The sequence below is a fragment of the Chiloscyllium punctatum genome, chromosome 12, assembly GCF_047496795.1.
Source record: "Chiloscyllium punctatum isolate Juve2018m chromosome 12, sChiPun1.3, whole genome shotgun sequence".
In the NCBI taxonomy this organism is placed as follows: Eukaryota; Metazoa; Chordata; class Chondrichthyes; order Orectolobiformes; family Hemiscylliidae; genus Chiloscyllium; species Chiloscyllium punctatum.
Genome location: NC_092750.1, coordinates 32,804,979 through 32,832,031, shown reverse-complemented (window position 1 = coordinate 32,832,031; position 27,053 = coordinate 32,804,979). Strand labels below are relative to the sequence as shown.

Sequence of the window (27,053 nt, the reverse complement as noted above, 5' to 3'; positions counted from 1 at the left end):
AGCATGATGCATTTGCCAGAAGTCACATATATTAACACAAAGGACACAGTTTTATGCAGACATAAAGAACTTGCGTACATTTTGCATTTTTTTTCCATTGGAAAATAAAAAGCAATTTATAATTTGCTGTTCCTGTTACATCTCCAAGCCATTGATGGCTCCAACCAAGTCTGCTTCTTACATCCTAGACCCGATTAGTACAAGACAAAACTCTTTCTCTTCTTGTCTCCTTTAAGCAATATTGAAATGTATTTTCGCTTGCTTGCTGATCTTAGTTTTGAAAACTCACAAAAAACTTTCATACTGATCTCTTCAGTAAAAAAAGAAAATAAATCCTTTCTTGACTTTCGATATTAAGAGACACATTCTGTCAACCGTATGACAAATTTATTCCACAAATAATAAACTATTCCTCTGTGCCAAAAATTTCAGCTTCAATGAAAATATATCACCACAGATACATATTAAAATGTTTAAACTAAAACTTGCAATTAATTGTTTGCATTATATATGTAAAAATAACAATTTTACATTATGTAAATAAAAGTTATGATCTTGTTTAAATATGTTAATACGCAAAGTTTTGAGATGACCTTAAAGGTTTCTGAAACGTTTTATTCAACCAGGGTTCATAAAAGTCTATTAGCTAATTTAGGAGGTGTTCCTTTCCTAGCCAAAATTGAACTTACAAACTTACTTAAACAAATCTGAATTGGATAAATAACAGAATATCTACTTTAATATGTGAAGCATATGGCAGATTTCAAGAACCGCCCTACTAAATTTGGAAGAAAATTTGGATGACCACAATTCAAACTCGGTATAAATAGAGATCATAAGCATTTTGCAACAAAAATACAAACAGAGGATGCATGATGCTGGGCCATGAATGAGAGTTTATACTTGCCTCAACAAGATTCTAGAAAACACAATGAACATAATGAAGGATAATTAAAAAACCTATTATTATTTTTGCTTTAAAATATTATTGGGATTTCATTGTACAGGGTACAGCTTATGAAAATTAATTTGCTTAATAAAATAACCTTTAGTGGAAGGTTACATTCAAAATATTAATGCAACTTCTAATTTCAATCACTGACTCAGTTTTGATTCAGCTTCCCAGCTTTCCTTTAAACTCTTTACTTTGTGTTAATTAATTCTTTAATTAAATCACTAAGATATTGATGAAAAAATAAAATCTGAATGGGTAACATATTATATTGCTGTAGACAGAACAACAGTCTTGGATTGTACAGTCTTGAATGAGAACACAATCAACTTATATAGCCAATATGATTTAAAATTTAAAAAAGATTTTATTAAAACATTATTTGTTCAGTTCTTATGTTAAAATAAGACAGCAATGCATAATTACAATTCTAATAAGGCTATAAATAACCTGTTCATATTATGCTTTTGTGAGAAAAGAGAGAAAATTTTAAAGAAGAACACTTTTATAACAATTGGGAATCACCCACAGCTCATTTCATGTCATAGTGTCAATCTTCATATTACTAAATGGATAAGCAATATGGACAAGTTGGAAAAGTATGATGGTCTAACTGACTCTGCCAAAGGTTTTTAGCAGCGAGTTTTCAATTATTAAGTGCCAAAAGTAGAGACACAAAATCCAATTTTTTAATGTGTTGGAATATGCTTTATAATGTATGAAAAGAGTATACAATGCTCATAATTGAAATTAAGTTTGTAAAATAAAATTAATTTATTTAGTCAGACAGTATAAAAAGAGTCTTACTAAATAAAATTGGAACAATTTTCAAACCTCTGAATACCTACAAGAAGCTACCACTTTTCACCCTGGGGTAGTTTTGGGCATCCTCAACAACCTTCTTCACATTGTTGTGGAAAACTCATACTGCATACCATAATAATGTTTCTTGTTAAAAGATCAACTGGCCTGGAAGCATAATGAAAGTGCAGTTTAATTTACATAATTTTACAATGACACTATCATATCCCTGTCTGAATTCTTGAGGTTATAACTTTACCTTTGGTTAAACACTGTTCTGTCAATCATAGGTCCTTTACGGCAGCTGCCACACCTGAATACATAATTTGTCAACTTAAATGAAAGGCGTTCAAATTCAAGTTTAAAATCTTCATTAAATATATGGTCAAAATATTATAGTCAAGTTATGAGCACTGTTAATTGTAACTTAGTTTTTTTGATATCACATTGTGGGAAGTTGAATACTCAGTATTAGAGTTATTGCCTTGAATTTTTCTTAAGTATAGCAAACATTAAAAACTCACTACTAAAGTAAAGATACATTTTCACGAATAGGACAATTTCAGACTTTGAACTTTTATGTTAAAGTTTCTTGATATAGGAACAAGGATAATTTGGAGGTGCAGTCACTGATAGCCTTTACTTACATTAACTTCTGTGATAGCAATATCAACGACGCTACCAACAACAATTAAGGCATCAAAAGTGTTCCATGCATCAGCGAAATAGTGCTGTGAATGTAAACATTCAATAGGAGCAGAAAGGGGTGAGAAAAGACAATAGAAAAAAGTGAAAGAGTCCAGAGTTACAACACAAATTCAATAACAACCCAGATAAACTTGGCTGTATTTTGCATCACTGTGAAAGCATGAGTATTCTTCTTTCATTCAATTGCCTTTTCTTTCAAAATTATTTGTGTCAAATTCTAAAACTAACTGCTGCAAATGTTATAATATAATATACACAAATGTTCCGGGCTTCAATTATTTGTTAACATTTTTGAATTTGGTTCAATTGTATTAATCAAATACAACAAGGTTTATTTGATTAAAGTCCACTTAAATATCCAAAGTAATTCATGATGACAAGAAATTATGTTATTAGTTTGCAGCTTTATTTAATGAATTATTTCCAATGCAACCTAAATAGATACCTAAAAGGGAATGGACTAACATTCAATGTTTCATGTTTTAGAAATCTGGCACCTGACCAGTGTAGTTATACTATACAGTATGGACTATACACATTGAGTAAAAAGGCTTTCATTAAAAAAAAACACATGCTTTCATACAGTTTTTATTTGTGGAATTCACCTCCTGTGCATTCTAGAAAAGGAAAGAGATAAAGTGAGAGAAATAAAGTTTTGCAGATCCTTCCTTTATGTCTGAAAATAGGCAGAATTGTTTGTGACTTGTCCAGTGATCTATTTAGTGAAGCAGTAAAAGGAGTAACGATTGCTGCGAAGGTAAAGTACTCACATCAAGTTCACCAAGTACGACGTCTATAATGCTGCCAATAACGATGAGGAAGTCAAACACGTTCCAGGAGTCACTAAAATAGCCCTACACAAAGTAGGTAGGGGCAAATATTTATATTAACACATGTGAAGCAATGAACATACCTTTAGTTAACTATGGAGAATTAAGCTCACAAACAAATCAATAAACTTGCTAACTCAAACTTTGAAGTAAGTTTATTGAGGAGTTTAATGATAAATTAACTGATCATGCTGCTCTATTATTTAAAAATTATTTCAATGGTAACATGATTAACTTGAAGAAATAATACATGTTCTGCTAGGAGAAATATACTGAAATAAAATAAATTGTGCATTAACATATACTGCAGAAATTCCTTTTGTTTTATTTAGTAACACATATGGTTAAGACTATAACTGAAGAATGTTCAACTTTCCATGGACAAGGCTTAAATCTTAACAATGACATTTAACAAGGAGTGGCAGATGGATTTCAATTTAGATAAATGGAAGTTGTTGCATTTTGTTAAGATGAACAAGGGAAAGATTTACACAGTTAATGGTAGGGCACTAGGGATTGTTAGATGAAAGTGAGAACTGCAGATGCTGGACATTAGAGAAGAGAGGGTGCTGCTAGAAAAGCACAGCAGGTCAGGCAGCATCCGAGGAGCAGGAAAATTGATGTTTCGGGTAAAAACCCTTCATCAGGAATGGGGTTGTTGTCAAGCAAAGACTAGATTAAATTCCCTACAGTGTGGAAACAGGCCCTTTGGCCCAACCAGTCCACACCTACCCTCCAAAGAGTAACCCACCCTAATCCATTTTCCTCTGACTAATGCACCTAACACTATGGGCAATTTAACATGACCAATTCACCTGACCCGTACATCTTTGAACTGTGGGAGGAAACCGGAGCACCCAGAGGAAACCCACGCAGACACGGGGAGAATATGCAAACTCCACACAGTCGCCCAAGGCTGGAGTCGAACCTGGGACCCTGGTGCTGTGAGGCAGCAGTGCTAACCACTGAGCCACCGTGCTGCCCAGAGATCTTGGATTCCTTGAAGGTTGCGTCACAGACAGGGTGATGAAGAAGGCATTTGACATTCTTGCCTTCATTGCTCAGACCACTAAGTTTAGGAGTTGGGACATCATATTGCGGTTGTGGAGGATGCCAGTAAGGCCACTTTTGAAGTACTTCTAGTCGTCCTGGTATAGGAAGGATATTATTAAATAGGAGAGAATTCAGAAAAGATTTATAAGGATATTCCAGAGACTGGAGGTTTGAGTTATGTGGAGAGGCTATATAGGCTTGAACCTTTTTCTCTGGAGCATAAGATGTTGAGGAGTGACCTTACAGAGGTTTATAAAATCAGGACTTGCATAGATGAGGTGAATAGCCAAGGTCTTTTCCCCAGAGGAGATCAAAACTAGAGGGCGTAATTAAGGTAAGAAGAGAAAGGGGCAACTTCTTCACACACAGTTGTTCATGTGTGGAATGAACTGTCATAGGAAGTGGTAGATGCAGGTACAGTTACAACAATTGAGAGATTTGGACAGGAAAGGTTCAGAACAAGCAAATTGAGAAACCTGGCAGCACGGACATGCTGTGTCACTCTATTACTCTAAAACAAAACATGGCATATGTCTGTAAATCAGTGATGATTCCTATTTGAATTTTGAATGCATCCTCCTTTTGGTGATCTATTGAAATTAGAAATAATTAAAAATTATAATAAACAATTACAACACCAATAACTATGACTGTATTTTGCTCTGTGAAAGCAAAGGTTTTCTTTCTTATGTTTGGCATTTACCCGTTTTCACTTGGCTTTAATTATAAACATATTTATGTTAAATCTTTACATTCATGATTACTTATTTACCAAAGGAATTGAACTAAACCAATTCTGACTTCAACTATTTATTTGAAATGTTTGTACTGTGTTTTAATATGAGAAACTTGAGGAGGCATATTCAAGTCAAAACATGAACTGTTTCTTTCTCCCCAGATGTTGCCAGAACTGCTGAGTAATTTCAGTACTTATTGTTTTTATGATAGAAGATTGCTTGATTAAAATTCACTTAAATATTAAGAATGTAGATTATTAATTTAAAGTTTAATGAATTCATTCTAATACAACCTAAACAGACCCATAACAGACCAATTACAAAACTAATAAATTAGGACTTTTAAAATCAATAATTTGTGTTACATTGAAATTTAAAAAGTAAATCTGTAGAATGACTAGAACCCTTATTTAATAGCTATAAAATATTTAGGTCTGAAAGTTTTATTGAATACATAGCCTTTCCTACATTTGTTTGTATTTGGCATATCAAACTGAAGTAATAGCATGAAAATTATTAATACAAACAATGTGATTCTACAAACTATGGTTTACATAAACCCAAGAATGCTGTTTAGGATCAGGTGATCTGAAGTATGATATTTCTTAGTTACCTCTTCAAAAATGTCTGTAAATCAAAAATGCATGAATAAGATTTTCCAATTTTACTTATTTAATTTTAAAAACAATATTAAAAAAGCTATTCATTACATCAGATAACCTGGTGTATTGGCCAAATATCAACCCAGTAAAGAGCAGAAAAAAAGTTCCACACCAATTGCAACAAATAGGCAGCTAATTCAGGTTTAGGCTGGAAGGGAAAGGGGAGGGAGGTAAATATGGACAGGTCACACCACTGAAATCCCAATAAACCATGCATAATTAGTATCTGAGAAACAGAAGTAAAAGCGCTGCAAGCAGTCAGATAAAAATCACTTACTAGCCATCTCTCCTTTTTTGGAACACAAACCTAATACAAAGTGTTAGTTTAAGACTTAATGCACCAAAGAAAGACACCTTTGTGTGGATTCAAGAATTTGCACATAAAAAATGTCATTCACAATAGGTATAGCACAAACTTAAAACTGGAAAGACATTTTTAAAATAATTATATATCTGATTATAGTGAGGTTGACAATTATAACCACAATGTAAGAATTCCTTTAGTAGAGAAAAAAGTAAATCAATGCACATTCATATGCTGTGGCATTTTAACCTGAAACGTGTCGTGTATTAGAAACTTGAATATTTTGATAGAAATTGTAACAATAAATTGAATAATCAAATCCGGTCATTGGAATGATCATTTTTTTGTTGACTCATTACCTGAGCAGTATGATGTTCTGTGATCGTTGAAGCATAACTGATTCAAAACTTGATTATCTTAATTTTAATTTTATTTTTAGGTGGGTGGTCAGACAAAATGACACTAAGTTTTAACTAGAACAGGCTAATTCTAAAAATGAATGGCAGTTACTTGCTAAGTTTGAAGATAATTTTTTTTCTCTCTATACTTGAACGGAGTCCAAGAAATACCAATAGAAATTTGGTTTGGGTGATAGCTCACAATGGATGGTATCACATTGATCTGGCTCATAGTCAGTTCCCTTAAAGTCAAAGAAATTAAACATCAGCTACTGCATTTAATGAGTAATTGATTCATACTACTCGTGTTGCGCCATTGTCCAATATGACTTTCTAACTAATGATGTTTTAATCTGCTCTGCATCTTCCAACTTGCATACAGGCAAACTGCATTAAAGAACAGTGCTTGGTAATTTACAATGAATAGATCAATCAAGTTTTAGTTTAATTCTTGTTCGAGAAACAAACATATTCCGAACTGTTAATTTTTTTTTTGGTGTTAATGCTTTTTATGCAACAATTACAGTAAAATAGAGATACAACAAAATTTTGTTTAATTCCACATTGAGTCAACTTCTATTTTAGCTGATATGAAAACACCACAGTGAATAAGATTACTGATAATGAGCAAAGAGTCTTGGGATGCAGTTGTATTGTCCCTTCCTCTGGGCCAGAAGATCTGGGTTCAAGTCTAACCTGCTACAGAACATGTCTGAACAGGGCTGATTAAAAATAATTAGAGATGGGCAGAGTGAAGAATCGCCCAAGATGTTTTCTTTATGTTAATTCATACAATGTGTGTTGCAGAGGTCTAAATGCAAGGGGGAGGAACAAAACCTGGAGATCATGGCTAGCAGATCCAAAATCATAGCAGACAGACTTTAAAGACTCAGTACTGCCTAATGCAGCTTACATGCTGTCAACTATCAGCCACCTGGGATCCCCCAGGAAGAATATATGGAGTATGCATCTGAATAGGGATACAGTCTCAAATCTGTATGCCTCCCAGAACCGGATCTATATCCACAAAGCAATATCTGGACTGTAATCACTGCATCCCATGTCTATTTTTAGATTAGTTTCCCTACAGTGTGGAAACAGGCCCTTCGGCCCAACAAGTCCACACCGACCCTCCAAGGATTAAATTACCCAGTCCCATTTCCGTCTGGCTAATGCACCAAACACTTTGGGCAATTTAGCATGGCCAATTCACCTGACCTGCACATCTTTGGACCTGTGGGAGGAAACCGGAGCACCCGGAGGAAACCCACACAGACACGGGGAGAATGTGCAAACTCCACACAGACAGTCGCCCGAGGCTGGAATCAAACCTGGACCCTGGTGCTGTGAGGCAACAGAGCTAACCACTGAGCCACCGTGCCGCCCATGTTAGTGTACTTTTAAGCACCAACAAACCTCACTTGGTCAGTAGCTACGTCGTTCATATTTGTAGTACTGAACTAACAAATATAGAGAGATTTGTATTTACTTAGAAACTTATCATAATTCTCTCTTCTCTCATCTCTCTTCACTGATGACAAATTGCTTTGAACCGCAATTAATTGTTGTGAAATAAGAAGAATAAATGTGGCAGAATATATTGGCCTGTCATTCAATAAGATCATGACTGAACTGCTGATGTGTTAAATTCAAATTTTCATTCCCATCTGTGCCTGATAACCTTTTATTCCCTTGCCTAATAAGAATCTATCTACTCCACCTTATGAAGATTCAATATCCTTGCCTCTACCGCCTTTTGGAACCAAGATTCCACTTTTAAAAGCAAGATCCTGCAAACAATGAGATTAATGACAATGTAATCGGCTTCTCATGGTGTTAATTGAAAAAAGAATATCACTGTGGGATACCCCTACTGTGCCATGAAATCTTTGGTGTCCACTGATGTACTACAATGTACAGGTTGACTCATGCAAAGATTAACAGCCAACAATTGTCTCTTGTTATGACAAGGAATGCTATATTGGTGGTCCACTGCCAAACTAGATAATCCACTCAAGCCAAACTGCTAAGTACTTGCTGTACTCTCAGGCCTTTGGGAAAAGGTTACATAAATGATCCTTCCTTCCTTCTCCCAACTGTCCCATGAATGGTGTGACAGCTGGTGAAGGGGGAAGTCATACATATAAATAACAAATAACTGAGCCAAAGAAACTAGTGTCTGAAGAAGGGGAAGGGGTGAACACATTGAATCTGTAATATAGAGTTTAACTGATCCTATTAACCTTTTAAGGATGGGTATGCAGTTTGTTCGCAGTGATTTTTGAAGTTTGAGTGTTCTTTAACAGTTTATGATTTGGAGATGCCGGTATCGGACTGGGCTGTACAAAGTTAAAAATCACACAACACCAGGTTATAGTCCAACAGGTTTAATTGTGGAAGCACTAGCTTTTTGAGCACTGTTCCTTCATCAGGTGGTGAAGGAGCAGCGCTCCGAATGCTAGTGCTTCTAATTAAACCTGTTGGACTATAACCTGGTGTTGTGTGATTTTATTTAACTTTAACAGTTTAGTTATTTTGATTCAAAGACTGTAACTGAGTAATGTGGTGTAACTGTACTATTGTTAAAGGAACTGAATGGACTAAACCTGTAAGATGGTGCTCAAGATAAGATGAGGTAATAAATTAGCAAATTTAAAGTAATTAAATTTATAATGGATGCACGGTATGGGTTGGTTGCTTGGAAACTGAGGAGTTAGAGGAGATGTGATTATTGTCTCGTGAGCCAAGACAGAGCTGGAGAACAGAGAACTAATTATGTAAGATGATCAAAAACTTGATAAGGCTGCCAAGAAACAAGTGGCTAATTGCTAAACCTCAAGCAGACGGCTAATCATTCTCTTTGAGCTAATATGAGATCAAATATTAAACAGAGAATTCCCAATACTGTATCTGATTTTCGTCACCTTGCATATTCTTCCGTAACTCTAGCATGTAATAGAACCTAGACCAAAGTTTAGATTATAAATTCGATTCTTAAAATAAATGGAAAAAAGAACAGAAAATTGACAAGAGAGACTTAAAGAAACTACAGCTCTTTGAAACGTGAAAATAACTGTCGGTTGTGTCTATATATTAAATTTTACTGATCGAGGCATAACAGCTCAAACTAGTAATTGTCACATGGAGATTTATTATTGATTGCATACTCTCCAGTCTATGTATAGCTTAGACTAACTATTCAAACTAGACGATAAGTTTTCCTGAAAAATTTTCCCAGCTGACAGGACATTTACATACACTCCAGAAGAACTACAAATCAGATGGATATTAAAAACAGCAGAATGAATACAATAGCTGAAAGATTTGTTGATGTTTTGTAGATAAATGACCGATGCTTCAGATTCTACAATGCTGAGTTATAAGCAAGCAAACAATCCAAATCCGGCATAGATGACCAGAATGCTACAGTTTTGTCGGGCAAATCAGGGCTGGTCATACACTTAATGGTAAGATCCTGGGGAATGTTGCTGAACAAAGACACCTTGGAGTGCAAGTTCATAGTTCCTTGAAAGTGGAATCACAGATAGACAGGTTAGTGAAGAAGGTGTTTGGTATGTTTGCCTTTATTGGTCGGTACATTAAGTATAGGAGTCGGGAGATCATGTTGTGGCCATACAAGACATTGATTAGGCCACTTTTGGAATACTGTGCTCAATCTGGTCTCCCTGTTATAGCAAAGATGTTGTGAAACTTACATGGTTTCATAAAAGACTTAGAAGGATGTTGCCAGGGTTGGAGGATTTGATTAGAGAGAGAGTCTGAATACTGGATTAGTGGTGCTGGAAGAGCACAGCAGTTCAGGCAGCATCCAAGTAGCTTCGAAATCGACGTTTCGGGCAAAAGCCCTTCTTATTTTCTTGAAGCGGCGGAGGATGAGGGGTGACTTTAAAGAAGTTTGTGAAATCATGAGGGGCATGGATAGAGCGAACAGTCAAGGTATTTTCTCTGGGGTAGGTAAGTCCAAAAACTGAGAGCATATGTTTAAGGGAGAGAGGAAAAATTTAAAAGGGACCTAAGGGGCAACCATTTCACACAGAGAATGGTGCATGTATGGACTGAACTGCCAGAAGAAATGGAAGAGACTGGTAGAAGTAGCCCTGGGGAAAATTGATGTAAAGAGAGGTCTGGGTGTTCAGGTCCATTGTACCTGGGCCATGGCCCAGGTGGCAATGCAGGTCGATAATGTGGTCAAGAAGCTAACGGCATGCTTTCCTTCATTGGACGGGGTATTGAGTACAAGAGTTGGCAGGTCATGTTAAAGCTGTATAGGATTTTGTTTTGGCCACACTTGAAATACTGCATACAGTTCTGGCCGCCACATTGGTAATGTGGATGCTATGGAGAGGATGCAGAGGAGGTTAGCCAGAATGGTGCCTGGTATAGAGGGCGCGAGAGGTTGAGTAGATAAGGATTATTTTAGGACGTTTTTGTAGGTTTTGTAGATTTGTTGGCTGTAATTATTCAAGTCTGAGTAATTTTTGGGTTTTTTGGATTCTTTTACGTTAATGCTCAGCGATTTGTAGTTTGGGCTCTTCCTCTCTAGAGTCTAAATGGTACTATAGAAAGGTTATGGCTAAGGATATGTTTAAGTGGTGCACCTGGAATATTAAGGGCAGTTATTTACTTGTCAAGAGGAAGAAAGTACTTTGCAGCCTTAGAGAGTGGATGTTGCCTTATTTCAAGAAATATACCTGGATGATGCAGAGCATTTGAAGCTGCAACAGAACGAGTTTGACTGAGTTTATTTTTCATCTTTCAATGTGAGGATTACAGGGTGGCCATTTTAGTTAGAAAAAATCTCCCATTTAAGTTATTAGAGTGCATTAAAGACACGTAGGAGATTTATAACCCTTAAAGCTTTGATATATGGGGAAGAATACGGGGTCTTAAATGCTTACTGGTCCCTGGCCCATCCTCTAAATTCTTGACAGATGCACTTTTTAGACTTGCTAACCTTGCATTTCAACATATCATCATAGGAGGGGATTTCAGTTGTCTCATATACCCTATGGTAGACGGATTGCCCAAAAGCCCGCCGATATCTTCTTTGTAATCTAAACAATTAAAGGAATTGTGTGCTGAAGTGGGGTTGGTGGATGTTTGGAGGCACCCTACTGACAGGAACTTCATGTTCTTTTCGAACCCACATAAATGTCATACCAGGATTGATCTTTTCCTAACCCTGCAGCACATCTGGACTCAGTGACATCATGTACAATTGGCAATATCACTATTTCAGATCATGCTCCAGTGTATTTAATGGTTAAGAGTAAGGATATGAGGCACTTCATCCTCAAGGACAGCAAGTTTATTGAATTCTTTTCTACTGAGTTCAGGGATTTTTTTTAGATGTTAATTCAGGTTCAGCCAGTAGCCCATCCATTCTTTGCGAAAAAGCTAAAGCCTATGCTGGGGGGGGGGGGGGGGGGGGGGGGGGGGGGGCGGATGGGATTGGTTATTTCCTATTCAGCCAGTCAGAAGTGACAGACAGGTGAGCAGCAATGCTTGTTCGAAGTGCATCTGAAAGTAGTTGAAAAGGCATTTTTGGACAGGCTCTTGCTGGCTAAACTACAAAGGATCACAGCACTTCGGTCAACGCTGAACTCCATGCTCACATGGACAGCCAAGGGGGAGCTTACATCTGCAAGTCAAAGGCTGGTTGAGCATGGGGGTAAGCTGGGAAAGTACCTAGCATACCTTGCAAAGAAAAAGAATGCCCTCCAAGCCATTAACTCAGTCAGAGAAGACACTACGATTCTAAACAGATCAATGCAGCACTCTATAAATTTTACTCTGAAATATATCAATCTGAAAGCTGTGAGAGTGGCAGCTTAGGATAAAGTCTTTTTTTTAAGGACTTTGGACCTTCTGGGAGTGACCCCTGAACAAGAGTCCCCCCTCAATGCCCCATTGTCAGAGCAAGAGGTGCAGGAGGCTGTGAGGCAGCTCCAGAATGGAAAGGCACCAGGTCCTGATGGGCTCCCCAGTGAGTTCTAGAAGGAAGATAAAGCATATTGTCAAGGCCAATGCCGAGTATGTTTTATGACTCACATAGTTGTGGCCTCCTCCCACCATCTCTAAGAAAGGCAAACATCTCTCTCATTCTTAAAAAAGGGAAAGCCCCAGAGGACTCTGCTTCCTATAGATCCATTTCACTCCTGAATGTTGACTTCAAAATCCTACCCAAGACTCTGGCATTAAGGCTAGAAATTGTACTGCCCTCCATTATTAAGGCGGTCCAGACGGGATTCATAAAAGTTTGCAGATCAACAGAGATTACTCAACATGACCCAAGTATGTCAACAGTGATCGGTACAGGGATTGGTGATCTCCTTAGATGCAGAAAAGACATTTGACAGGGTTGAGTGGCCATATCTTTCTCATCCTCTGAAGCGGTTTGGCCTGGGAGAGACCTTCATCAAGTGGGTGGAGATTTTGTATAGTGATCCTTTGACTGCGGTCCTCACCAATGGTGTATGGTCAAGCAATTTTAATATTTGTAGGGGCAGTCGATAGGGCTGCTCCTTGTCACCATCGCTTTTCACATTGGCGGAGGCAATACATAGGGTTCCCAATATAATCGCTCCAGAAGTGGGGACGAAGTCACATAAGATCGTTCTGTATGTGGATGATGTTCTTGTCTTCTTATCAAACCCAACAGTCTCAGTGCCACACCTGATACAATACATCAAACTATTTGGTGGCTTTTCGGGTTATAAGATCAATTTTGCAAAGTCAGAAGCCATGTCCATGAGTAGTCTCCCGAAAGTACCTGATTCTGAGGGCGAATCTCGGTTCTCCTTTAGATGGTCGCAGGAGGGCATTCTCTGCTTAGGTGTATTTATTACTCCCATTTTTGATTGGCTATTTAAAGCCAACTTTGGTTATTTATCAGACAGAATCAAGCAGGACCTTTGTAGTTAGGAGGCGCTTCTGATCTCTCAGTTAGGTTGGATAGCCCTCATTAAAATGAACGTTCTGCCCTGCTTGTTGCATCCTATGCAAATGCTACCTCTGCTTTTTACTAAACAAATATTTAGAAAACTGAACAGCTGGTTTAGTTCTTTTATCTGGTATCGCGAGCAGCCCCTAATTAAATTGGCTAAATTACCTTACAGACTGGGAGAAGTGGGCTATCAGTTAAACTATTAGTTAAACTCGTTGCTATCTTTACGCGAAGGATTGGGCCCAGAGGAACCCTCACTCACTTTGGTTGGACATCGAAGTATCTAAGGCAAGATGCCCCCTTATTAGCCTGCTGTTCTTAGACAAAATGAGAACAGTTAAGAAACATTGCCATAGCCCAATCGTCATCAATACTGTCAAGGTGTGGAGGCAATGCATCAGGGTGAGGACAATATTGCCAAAGCATCATCTTTGGTATGCCGGGGGTAATGGACTCTGGCTTTAAACTATCGGTAGCTTCGTTCCTGATGAAGGGCTTTTGCCTGAAACGACGATTTTCCTGTTCTTCAGATGCTGCCTGACCTGCTGTGCTTTTCCACTACCACTCTAATCTCGACTCTGACTTCCAGCATCTGCAGTCCTCAGTTTTGCTTATGGGTAGCTACAGGTGTGCCTTACCTGGGTGATTTACTCGAAGGGGACATATTGATGTCCTTTGACCAGATGACTCGGAAATATGAATTGCCCAGTAGGGACTTCTTTTGCTTCTTTCAAATGAGAAATTTCATACAAAAAGAGACCACACTTCAAACTGGTCCTTACGGATCCGACATGGAGAAGAGGGTGTTGAGTGCTGAGGGTACATTATCTGTTAACACTTATCATTTATTGGGAGAGGGTCCCTCGGACGAGACTGAATGGCTCTGTAAGGTATGGGAGAGGGAGTTGGACATTGAGATCTCTTCTGAAATATGGGAGGATATCTGGGAAAATGCAAGGAGAATCTTGATTTGCAACCAGACCCATGCCTTGCAATTGAAGATTCACCACAGGGTCCATCTGGACCCAGACTGACTCACTAAATTTAAATTGGGAGAATCTCCAATGTGTCCTAAATATAAAGTAAGCATGGGTCCTGCCACAGATTAAGAGATTACTGGAGCACTGTGATAGGTGAAGTAGAGAAGACCTTGGGGACGGAGGTGGAGATGGACACGGTATCTCTTCTTCTTGGCTTTGTTAATTTACTTTCATTAGATGCACACACAAAAAAGCTTTTCGGTATCCTCACTTTTTGTGCAAGAAAGAACATTCTATTAGGGTGGTGGTCGGAAAATCCCCCAGGTCTGGCAGGCTTGTGTAAGCTAGTCATGGAGCACATCCCTTTGGACTTTCTTATGAGAATTTCTATAAGATGTAGCAGCCCTTTTTGGACTACCTGGGTACAGATTTGTCCGCCATGCTAATAACAGCCTTTATATATCCATGGCAACTCTACATAATGAATCTGGTATCCAGAGGGGAGGAACTACGAACATATGAATATGTATAAACTTCTGCGCTTGATGATCGAGGGTTATTGCTTTGTTTTGCTGAGCTGTGTTATGGTTATTATCATTATTATTGTTAAGATTGCCCTTTTTTAGCTTAGTTATTAGTTATTACTTATGTATGTAATTAGTGGGTTTGTTTTTTAATATTGGTTTGAATTGTTTGCTTTTGTACTTGTTGTCATATTCAAAAAAAATTCCTTTTATTTAAAAAAAAGATAGGGTGGATAGCAAGACCCTTTTTCCCCAGAGTGGGGGACTCAATTACTAGAAGTCACGAGTTAAAAGTGAGAGGGATAAAGTTTATGTGTGGAAAATTCTTTACGCAGAAGGTGGTGGGTGCCTGAACACATTGCCAGCAGAGGTGGTAGAGGCGGGTACGATAGTATCATTTAAGATGTATCTAGGCAGGTACATGATTGAGCAGGGAGCAGAGAGATATAGATCCCTAGAAAATAGGTGACAGATTTAGATGGAGGATCTGGATTGGTGCAGGCTTGGAGGGCTGTAGGGCCTGTTCCTGTGCTGTAATTTTCTTTGTTCTACAACATTTAAAAGATATCTGAACGGGTATATGAACAGGAAGAGTTTAGAAGTATATGGGCGAAATGCTGGCAAATGGGACGAGATTAGTTTAGGATATCTGACCAGCATAGATAAATTGGACTGAAAGATCTTTTTCCATGCTGTACATCTCTATGACTCTATAACCCATGCATGAAACAAGTAAGGGGGCCTACTTGCATCAAAGGTTTGGATGGAGTTGCCAACAATGCTATCGTACTGCACTTACTCGTAACATCCTGTTCACTGGTGCTCAGTTTGGGTTCCAAGAGGACCTGACTTCCAAATTTGGACAAATAAACTGAACAAAAATGGTAAAGTAGAGTAACTTCAAGGCAGAACTTGATCAAATGTAGCATCAAGAAACACAAGGAAAACTGAAATCAATGGGAATCTGGTGAGGGTCTCTCTCCCCTAGCTGGAGTCATTCTCATTACAGTTTTCCTCTGACTTGATTCAATTCCTGGGTACCTTTCATGGAAGCACTTTAACACCTCTCCTCTTAACCCCTTCAGGATGATGCTATTTACTTTTAATAACATGCCATCTTGGACTGTCAATTAATCTCATAATATTTAATATGCTGTTATCGCAACAAGTTTTTCCTTGGTGTTTTCAGACATTTCTTTTATTACTACTTCTTGGAATACTTTGAAAAGTTGCACCTTGTATTATCAGACAGTCATTATGTCAAAGTGAATAGAATTTGGCTGTGGAGACACTGTAGAATCCCCATTGACCCAAACTCCAAATTGCCCAGGAAAGTTAATTTTTGCTAAGCAATTTCTCCCAGCACTCTAACATCACACTTACCTTATGGACATACAATTTGACAGTAACTGCCAGTGTAGCTGTTGGGGCCTTTAAGTTACAAATATAACTGATAACTTCTGTGAAAAGGGGGATGTGGTTTACCTTCCTCTCTCAATTCTGCAAAAGAACTGTCAGAATGGAAGTTCTGTACTTTTCAGTGAGCCCTGAACCCTATCAGAAATGTGTAATTCCCCTCTTTTGCAAACAAAAGAGCTGGCATGGCAAAGTGAGTGGGATTGACACTCCTCAGAATATACAGCCCATTATTTTTTGCTGGATTAATAACTTTGATAGCATAACAACCTGCTGTTTCACATTGTTGTAGCATCCTCCACTTTCTTCATCAGGAGTGCTGCTCTTGTTAGCATGTCTTCACTGCATATCTGTTTCCCTTGCTTTAAGTTGCACCCAGATGGTATCTCTGTAACAACTAATGATATTCTATAATGGAAAATGCTTCAAGTACTCAGTAAACCATAGCATCTGTGCAGTAACATTCTTTGACAATTCAGCAAATAGCAGTGACTTGACAAAAAGGCTTTGAAGCAACTTATGTTTGGTCATGACACGGTTTGTCTCTTCCACAAATATGCATTGATGAAAATGTTCAGAAACAAAGTAATTGGCCAGTCATTCTTTCTTAATCCAATCATAGAATTGTTCCATTTGTGCTTACGCCCTGGAAGCTGTTGCACTAAGGTTTGATTGTGATCAGCAAGGACTTCTTCCATTGTAGTGCCACATCAATGAACTAGCAAATCATCCACTATAGTTTCACTCCAGCAACATCATTTGTCAGTGTTGCTATTTCTCAAGAGCCATGCATATGTCAAACAGCATACACAACTATCTATATCCCCTTAAGGGCAGCCAGAAGGTAGTTAGAAGGCTAATACTTTAATCTAGTTGAATTTACCAACAGCCATCATTTGCATCAAGGGTATTGCAGGTTTTTGCCTTACAAATTGTGGCAAAACTCCTTCAATGGTTGACATGGAGTAGTGAGATCTCTTCAGAGATCCATTTGCATCAATTCATACTTTCATCTCCACTATAATGTTTCACTGCTACTAACCTGCTAATCCATTCTGCATAAGTTGTCACTTTTTAACTACTTTCATCTATCATTTCTGTCAGTACCCTTCCACTGACACCCTCATCTGCCTGGCTGAACTGGTCCTCACCCTCAATAACTTCTCCTTCCAAACAAAAAGGGTAGCCATGGGCACCCGCATGGGACCCAGCTATGCCTGCCTCTTTGTTGGGTATGTGGAACAGTTCATCTTCTGCAGTTACACCGGCACCACTTCCCACCTGTTCCTTCACTACATCAATAACTGTATCAGTGCTACCTCATGCTCCCATGAGGAGGTCAAACAGTTCATCAACTTTACTAACACCTTCCAACCCGACCTCAAATTTAGCCTCCAGCATATCTCCTCCACTTCCCACACCACCACCCTTGAACCCCACCCATCCCAATGCAACAAGGACAGAACCCCTGGTCCTCAACATCCACCCCACCAACCTCCACATACATTGTGTCATCCTCTGCCACTTCTGCCACCTACAAACAAACCCCATCCCAATCCGCGTTCCAGAGAGACAGTTCCCTCTGCGACTCCCTCATCAGGTCCATGCACCCCCACCAGCACACACCCTACTCCTGGCACCTTTCCCTACCACCACAGGAAGTGCAAAACTGCACCCACACCACTCCCCTCACCTCACCTCTGCCCAAGGCCCCAAAGGATCCTTCCACATCAGACAGAAATTTACTTGTACTTCCATCAATGTCATCTACTGTATCCATTGTACCTGATGTGGTCTCATCTACATCGGGGAGTCAGGACGCTTACTTGCTGATCGTTTCAGAGAACATCTCTGGGACACTGGCACCAACCAGCCCTTCAACTCCGTCAGGGACATGTTGGTCCTGGGCCGCTTCCACTGCCAAATAGTTACCACCCGACGCCTAGATGAAGAAAGCCTCATATTCTGCCTTGGGACCCTGCAACCACATGTGATAAATGTGGATTTCACCAGTTTCCTCATTTCCCTTTCCCCCACATTATACCAGTCCAAGCCTCCAACTCAGCACCACCCTCCTGACCTGCCCATCTATCCGCTCCATCCCCTCTCCGACATATCATCTTCTCCCTCACCTTCATTTACCTATCACATTCTCAGTTACCTTCCCACCAACGTCATCCCCCTCCCATTTATCTTTCAGTTCCCCTGGCCCACTAGCCTCATTCCTGATGAAGGGCTTATGCCCTAAATATCGATTCTCCTGCTCCTCAGATGCTGCCTGATCTGTGCTTTTTCAGCACCACACTCTCAACATTTCTGTCAGGCTAGCTTTGAAGGCAGTTGAAACTTTCCTCAAATGCTGAATAGGGTATCACACGCTCACCTACTTCAAGATTATACATTACTAGGAAACATCGAAAACCTATAAACATTTTGCTGTACTCCTCTAGGATCTGTTCTATGGTCAATGGTTCACTGTGCTGCAACACATTACAAATATCGTTTGGCACATTGAAGGTTACCATTCCAAGCTTTCAACTTGCTCTGGCTGAGATGTTTGGCTTTTGCCTGCTGTCTATGACCTCCAATCCAGATCTTCCTTCACATTATTGCATTGGGCTTGCAGAATAATCTATCTTTTTGACATGTAGTCCCATCACATAACTTCAGCCTTACATTTGAGGACTTCATTTCTGATTTGCCATGTTGAGTCACTTTGCAATGGTCTATGAAAGTCATGACGTGGCATGACACACTGGTATCTATCTGACTTTCTGTCAGTATCTGTGTTTTTTTTCAAACAGCTCTTCCACAATCAATTTTAGCTTTAATTCAGACACCAATGTATTTACAAGCCCGTAGTCTGATCAGAATTCAGTGTTTATTGAAGTGCTTCCAATTAGCTGATGCAGGGTGTGATTCATGGTAAAGGTCACATGACTATGGCAAACCAGGAGTGACATATGCACAAATTTTATTCAATCGTTGGATGCTAGCACCATGGCCAGTATTCGTTGCCCATCCCTAGTTACCCTTGAGAAGGTGGTGATGAGCTGCCTTCTTGATCCGCAACAGTCCTTGTGATGCAGGGAGACTTACAATGCCCATGGAGACTTACAACTCCAGGATTTTGGCACAGCAACATATTTCCAAGTCAGGATGGTGAGTGGCTTGGAAGGTAAATTGCAGGTGGTGGTGTTCCCATGTATCTGCTGCCCTTTGCCTTCTAGAGGGAAGTGGTCATGGGTTTGGAAGTTGCTGGTTCAGATGAATTTCTGAAGTTCACCTTGCAGAAAGCACATACTGCTGTCACTGACTATCAGTGGTGGAGAGAGTAGATGTTCATGCATGTGATGCCAATCAAACAGGTTACTTTGTCTTGAATGGCATCAAGCTTCCTGAGTGTTATTGGAGCTGCACTCATCCAGACAAGTGGGGAGTATTTCATCATTATCCTGATTTGTGTCTTGTGGATGGTGGGCAGGCTTGGGGAGTCAGAGGTGAGTTACTTGCCACAGTATGCCTAGGTTCTGACATACTCTTGTCACCACTGTGTTACATGTGGACCCAGTTGAGTTTCTGGTCAATGGTAACCCTCAAAATGTTGATAGTGGGGATTCAGTGATGTACCGTGATTGTATTTCAAACCAAACAAGGCCAGGGTAAATTTCTGAATGCCTTGATTAGACGATAAAGCACTTATGCACATGCTCATTCCCCTCTCTTTACACTGCTGAACACGTTTTCGGATGTATCAAATTCAAAAACAGAAAGCAGTACCGTAGACCATGAGACACAGGCGTTTTGGCCCGCCAAGTCTGCCCTGCCTTTCGATTGTGCCTGATGGGTTTCTTAACTCCATTCTCCTGCCTTCTCCCCATAACCCTTGATCCCATTACCAATCAAGAACCTCTCTCTGTTTCAATGATTTGACGTCCATAGCCTTCTACAGCAATGAATTTCACAGATTGATGACCCTCTGGCTGAAGAAATTCCTTCCTATCTCAGTTCTAAAGGGTCAGCCAATCATTTTGAGGCTGTGCCCCTTGGATCTTAGTTTCCCCTATTAGTGTAAACATCTTCTCCACCTCGACTCTCTCCAGGCCTCTCAGTATTCTCTGCATTTCAATCAGATCCCCTCTCATGCTTCTAAACTCCTTTGAGTACACACACAGAATCCTCAAGATGATAAGCCCTTCAACCCCAGAATTATTCCAGTAAACCTGACGAAAATTTAGACCCAATTTCATAGTGACATGGCAGTTCCTGAACCATTGGATTGAGTTTTAATATGCAGTGTTGCTTGAATTTGGGACAGGGAAAATGAACAATATGTCAGATTGTTGGATTATCCTGCATCTAGCTGTAGTGTGTTGGGCTGCATGTCAATCACCCCTTCTGGAGAGATGAGTGGTCAGTTTCAATATACTAATGAGTCAACTGCAGTGGTATGACATGGCTTTATAGGTATCCTGGACCTGTTTCCAAAATCACCACCACTCTCAGCTTCTTTCCCTCTAGATCATTCTAAAGCTCTCTCAGAGACATGCATGATTGCTCAAACAGAGATACACAAAAGGTAACTAAGGATATTTGTTAGGCCCAGCAATTTAATCAGATTTACCTATAATGACAGCAGTTAGAATGAAAGTTCTCCAGATTTACATTTCTGTCTAGATTTCAACAGGTGCAGGTCAACATGGAGAGATACTGAGGCATTCCAGATTATATAGGATTATTAACCAAACAGGATTTCCAGTTCATCAATATGCATCTGGTGTGCAACTGCAAAAACATAGTTACGTTGGCTTGCACAAGATTCCCAGGCAGTTGCAATGATGCTTTCATCCTGAGATAGTTGATTCTCCTTAACTGCTTCAAATCTCAATGCAATTTACCAGCTTGCTGCTCCAAGATGAGGCAAACGCCATTAAAATGCCAGAGTAAAACTCATGGGGAACACAAGCAAAGAACCCAAGTGATATAATTGAAGTGATACGACAGCATGATATGTCATTAACTGGCAATCACCATGCTGAAGACAAACTCCAGCTATACGGGCAGATCTGGAGGCATCTAGATCTTAACCACTCACTGCATTAAAAGGATTTTTATGTGTCCATTTCTTCTTTTGCCAATAACTTCAAATCAGTATTCAAGACACATTTGATTCAAAACATTGACTCTGTTTCTCTCTCCGCGTTATACAAGTTATTACTGTAAAATGGCTGTTATACTCATACAAGTAGAAATTAATTGAAATAATCATCAATACTTAGATTGGGAATTTTCTGCAAAGCAAATGTCTTCCATTTTTCAGTCAATGGGCAGTGGATTATGGAGATGAGATTGATCTTATACAAATTTGCACAGAGCAAGGAGGAGACATTCCCATATAATCCAGAATATCACATGGATTTTGTCAGTATCATGGATATTTCTGTGGCCTCCGTTATTCATCGGAGCATAACCAATATATATCCATATCACTGAAAATAGCCAAGTGATACAGCACCACTTTCTGACTGACTGCTTAACTGACTATTAGTTGTAATTTATTCAAACTCCAGGAATACATGGTCCCTGAAAATGCATTGAGTAAAGGAGAAAAGCAACCCTCATTTCTGCATGATTAATGCACCAAGCACAAATCAAACCTCCAAAAGTGAAAATGTTCCAAGTGTTACAAGTGAGGAACTAGCGGGCAACAAGAAGTCCAAATGGATAGTACAAGTATGATTTTTCTGATGATGAATAAATTACATAGTGCAGTACTACATTATGTGGATCTAGAAAGTTATAAGCTTGATTAATGGACTGTGCCTAGATGTAACACCAATCACGCTGGATTCCGAAGAGAAAAAAAGGCTGCCCTGGAATTGCATCCAGCGATTATTTCCTGAAAAGTGTATATGTACGGATGTTAGCTGAAAACAAAATTGGACATGTCTATACTGCCCCTTACTCTTTTGGAATCAAATGATACTCATGGGTTAGGCTCACATTTAACATGCCCATTCAGTGAAAGTCAGTGAGTTCAACAATGATTAAAAGTTAATTATCTTCAGCAATTATTGCTATAAATCTGTGTAATTGTTTACCCTGCTTATTTAGACAATTACAGTCAGTTTCATATGAATGGAATTTAGTGAAATCATTAAAACATGTTTGTATTTGTACTTGTGTGGAATTTTAAATACAGTAAATTGTTAATTTAAAGCTGAAATTAATAAGTCAATGGAGAATTTAGATCCAGTGAAAACAGATAATACTTTTTTATCTATTCACTATTGGGTCAAAATATTAAGATTTTAAAATTACATAACATGATACAAATGGAGTAACATTAGTTTTTTTAAGTTCAGGGTCTTGGAACTCAGGTTCTAAGATTAAGGAAATCATTGTCGAGGAAGGATTATGAGCTGTTAAAAGCAAGCAGTATAGTGGGAGGGAATAGCATCTTATTAAGTTAGTACAGTAACCTCTGAGAACTCATATCTTCATTGCCAAAACAGATCACACTGTGAAAAACAGCACCTCCCACTTGGAGAAAGGTAGAAATTCTCAGAGGCAATTAAATAAGAATCTCACTTATTTCGAGCACCAATCTTGCTTAAGTGACTCTTGAAGTGAAAGAAATATGAATGTTTCAATATAATAGCAAGGTGTGACATAGACATGAGGGTAATATTGCTGCATGAAACGTGTAATACAACTACACATTACTCATTTACATCACATAACATGAGTAGTGCAGACTATATGCAAAGTTTTAGATATATTTCTAATAACTGAAATAATTTAGACTGCTCTATAATTAGCTGTTCAATTAATTCATAACATTAGATAATTGAAAAACTTTTTTGATGGAAATTAACAGTAAATGGTATCCAAATCAAGTTTGCAAATTTCATCTTTTAATACAGCACAAAATTGCATGTTCTGCTATGATACAGAAGAAGGTTGGTCAACCCATCGTATCTGAATCTCATAAAATATTGCCTTATGCTGGTAGACGTAATGTGCAAATTCTCATTTCACCACTTGAATTCATGAAATTCATATTTTATACTTTAATACCATAATTATATGACAAGAGAAATTCCAACAATAACTGCACAGTATTTATTTTCAAGGGCAAGGTGGGAAAAAGGACAAATTTATGTTTACTGGCCTCTATGTACATCTTTTACACATAATTTCTTTTTTGAACTCGTGTGAGACATAAATACTACAATCTCATTTGAATATTCTATATTATTTGATGACAGCTTCAAACATTGGCTGAACACAGACAGACAAACATTTGATCTTACAGTTTGCTCTAAAAATGAGTGAATTTTACATAAGGAAATTAACACAGAGGGTTCTGTCCCAAAACACTTGGCCATGTGATGGATAAAATCTTTTGGTTAAAAGTGAATACTTGCTAGGATTTCCAGTTTGATTCATGGCATATATTTTTACCATCTTTTGCATTATACTTATGTAGTGTTAACAGTTCTAGTTACACTATAAATGATAATATTCAGAGTAAACTTGAGCATTATTCAACAATGCTGTTGATAAGGGTTTTATTGTTACTCAACAGATTGAACAATTATCATGTATAACTGGGTTAAAAAAGAAGTGTCTGGCCTGGAATTTCCTGGAATGGCACATCTCGCCATAAAAGCCATAAAATTACAGCACTGTATGACATAAATGGAGAAATTACCTAAAGATTTGATGAGGAACTTATTAGAACGATACAGCTAGTGAAGTGATAATGCCAATAAAATAATCCCTTAATATGAAAACCTAAGTAGTTAAAAAGATGTGCATATTTCCAGCTAGAGTAACTAATAGTAACACTCTCAGAAGAAATATTTTGAGTATCAGCTTCTCAACTGCCCATGACCATTAGCCATCGTAGGATTCAAACATGTTCCCAGAACTATATTCGAGGTCTCTGATTTACTAGACTATTATGAATTACCACTATGCCACCACCTCTTCAAATGGTGGCATGCAGTCATGATCATAAACCTACATAGACTTCAGGGTATTTAGCTCCTGACATGTTTACAAATTTTCTTTCCTTTAATGCAAAAGAAATTCCTACCCCACTACACTCAAGAATCTGATCGGAAAGATTGACCTGTAAGCAGACAAGGGACATCTTGATACCTCCGATTAAGGCATTTCAAATCATGTGCTCTTTCACTGTACAAGAACTAGATATTGACACAGGTCAATTTGTTTCAGGTTAGCCAGCATCTTCCATGTTGGAACATCAACCGAAATATGTCCAGATTATTCTTAATTTATAAACCAAAAGTGTTATTAAGTTGGTCCAACAGTCAAAGTCAAACAAAGCCTTGCAGAAGATCTTCAAAAAAAATATTCACTCTCATCATTCAATGAAAATGACACCACGGCTAGATCATCAGCACCGTTCTTGTTCAGCCTAAGTGGCAATGACAATCAAATCAGTCTTGATGCAGAAAATTTGGGCATCATTTGTTAGGATGGACATGATTTTGTTAGGATGGTTAAACATTGCTCTTTAGTGTGCACTGTTTTCCTGAACAAAACACGACAGAAGGACACAGGATCCCAGGAACAGTTGGAATGACATAGGCAATGGCTTGAAGCATAATTTCTTGTAATATCATAACATAGTCATCAATACGACATTCGCATTCAGAGTTTTCCAAGATGTCGTGTGCTATAGAGAAAAAAGCCTCAGCACAAATTTAAAATGCAAAGTATAAGATAATTAGGTATATACCTACTTTACTACTGTGTCTTTATCAGTGTTTTCATATCAAACATTGACTTCAAAATTGTCTTGGTGGACAGGTTTATTGAGTTATGTCAACTTAAATCTCAAACTGGAAATCCGAACAACAAATTCTAGTAATTGTAAGAAATTGATAACAGCCACAGTTTTTTGACTGCAATGTGAGACCAATTTTGTGTAAATAACAGGTTAAACCTGGATACCAGATTGCTTCAAATTTTATTTATTCTTACACATGATATGCATAAAAATTAAAATCTGTCTTAGGTGTCTATGCACACCAAGAACTAAAGCAACGGGAAAACAAAAATTTAGGTGTGAAAGGCAAGTTATTGCTCCTCCATATCTTTATATTTACATTCATCAAATGGGAAATTCTGTCATATATGTATGTTTAGCTGCTGTTTCAAGCCAAAGGCATTAATAGGTTACATAGAGGCAGACAGTGGTTCAAGTATCGGCTTTAGTTAGAAATACTAAAATAAATTCAACAATTCTTTGATTGGCTGTAGACATATCTTTTAAATAAAAGCACCCCTGATGAATCTGCTCTCAAACATCTTGTAAATTGGGTTTCTCAAATGGATGTTGAATCTTGTAGATTTCATATCTGTCTTTGATTGTGAAAATTATGCCAACGTGCATGTCTGCATGTCACTCGTATGCTCACACTTGCTCAAAATTAAATTAAAAATCCATATACACAATACCTCCCAAGAAAATACAAATATGTAAAAAATTTAGTGTATCTACTGATGTAGATTTCTGGTACTTTTCATGTAATATATTAGAATATAAAAGGTGCTTACCATTGGCTTAAAAGCTATAAGCTTCAAAACCATCTCAACAGTAAACACGGCAGTGAAGACCATGTTGAGGATATCCATTGTGTAGTTGAAAAATGGAGATTGTTCATAGTGCTAAAAATAGAAATAACAATGCTTCACATGATTACAAAATTACATGCAATTCTTTTCTGTTTATGATTTGCACTGTGAGTTAAGTTCTTGATCATAAAACAATTTTGGCGCAGAGTTTATTTGCGGTGTGTGATAGTTGGGCTTTTTGTTTTCAAAATCTTACATCTCAAACCGAGCCAACATTGTAGATTACATTTTCAGGATTCCTCCCTCAATACCAAAGACCAGGACTTAAGCCTTATTTTACATCCACTCTGAGAAACTGGGAGGAGTTGGATACGCTCCAATAATCTTTCTCTCGCATAATTGCACCTGCCACCATTTTTTGAAAAGATTCTATCTGATAAAATTCTGACTTGTGTGACAGCATTGACATCACTGCAATTTTCAAGTCAGAAATTAACATTCTTCTCCAATCTAATCGGAATTTTCTCACATTGTCCAGTTGCTAGCCAGTGGTTTTTCTATGCTGTATCCTGTCTATGGAATATTCCAAGGCAAGTATTCTCTGAGCAAGTGTCATAAAAACTATACGATTGTTTCTCCTCTTATCACAACTTACTCAAAAAAATACAGTTAAGCGTTGTCTTAAATATTCCACATTGGTTAAGAGTGCTATTTTGTGAAGAAAATCATAATGGTTAAATAATATATAAAATATCACCACCTAACAAGTAAGCATGCACCACTTCAGGATTGCTTTGGCTTTCAAAATCAAATAATGTATTGGTTAGTATAAAGCAGAAATCAATATTAGGCCATTGAACTAATAAAATATCACTACACAATGTTCAGACTGTGAAACCCGGTTTCTGAGTGCTCAGCATTATGTTACTATGAATGTCATTTCGTTTCCAAAATGATAAAGCACACACATGCAGTTCTGCTGCAAGCTGTGCAGATTGCCATTTTGGATAAATCTTAGTGCTATGTAGGGACTGTCTGTCAGAAGCAAGTAGAGCAGGAAGATTTTAATGTCAGTCAGTATGCAATATGATTTTGACACCTTTGTGCTA

General features: G+C 38.1%; 1 protein-coding gene across 6 annotated transcripts in view; it reads right to left on the bottom strand.

Moving 5' to 3' along the window:
• The window catches only part of LOC140483762 (voltage-dependent L-type calcium channel subunit alpha-1D-like), a 600,966-nt gene that overhangs the window by 166,793 nt on the left and 407,120 nt on the right, over window positions 1-27,053 (bottom strand). For 2 of the 6 annotated variants that reach the window (XM_072582293.1, XM_072582294.1), the window contains exons 29-30: window positions 25,927-26,037; window positions 3,232-3,315 (exon numbers count right to left, since the gene is read on the bottom strand). In XM_072582293.1, the coding sequence (XP_072438394.1) occupies window positions 3,232-3,315; window positions 25,927-26,037 (195 nt within the window). Of the gene's footprint in view, window positions 1-2,400; window positions 2,485-3,231; window positions 3,316-6,020; window positions 6,051-25,926; window positions 26,038-27,053 lie in introns of all 6 variants that reach the window. The other 4 variants (XM_072582290.1, XM_072582291.1, XM_072582292.1 and 1 more) reach the window with 4 other exon arrangements.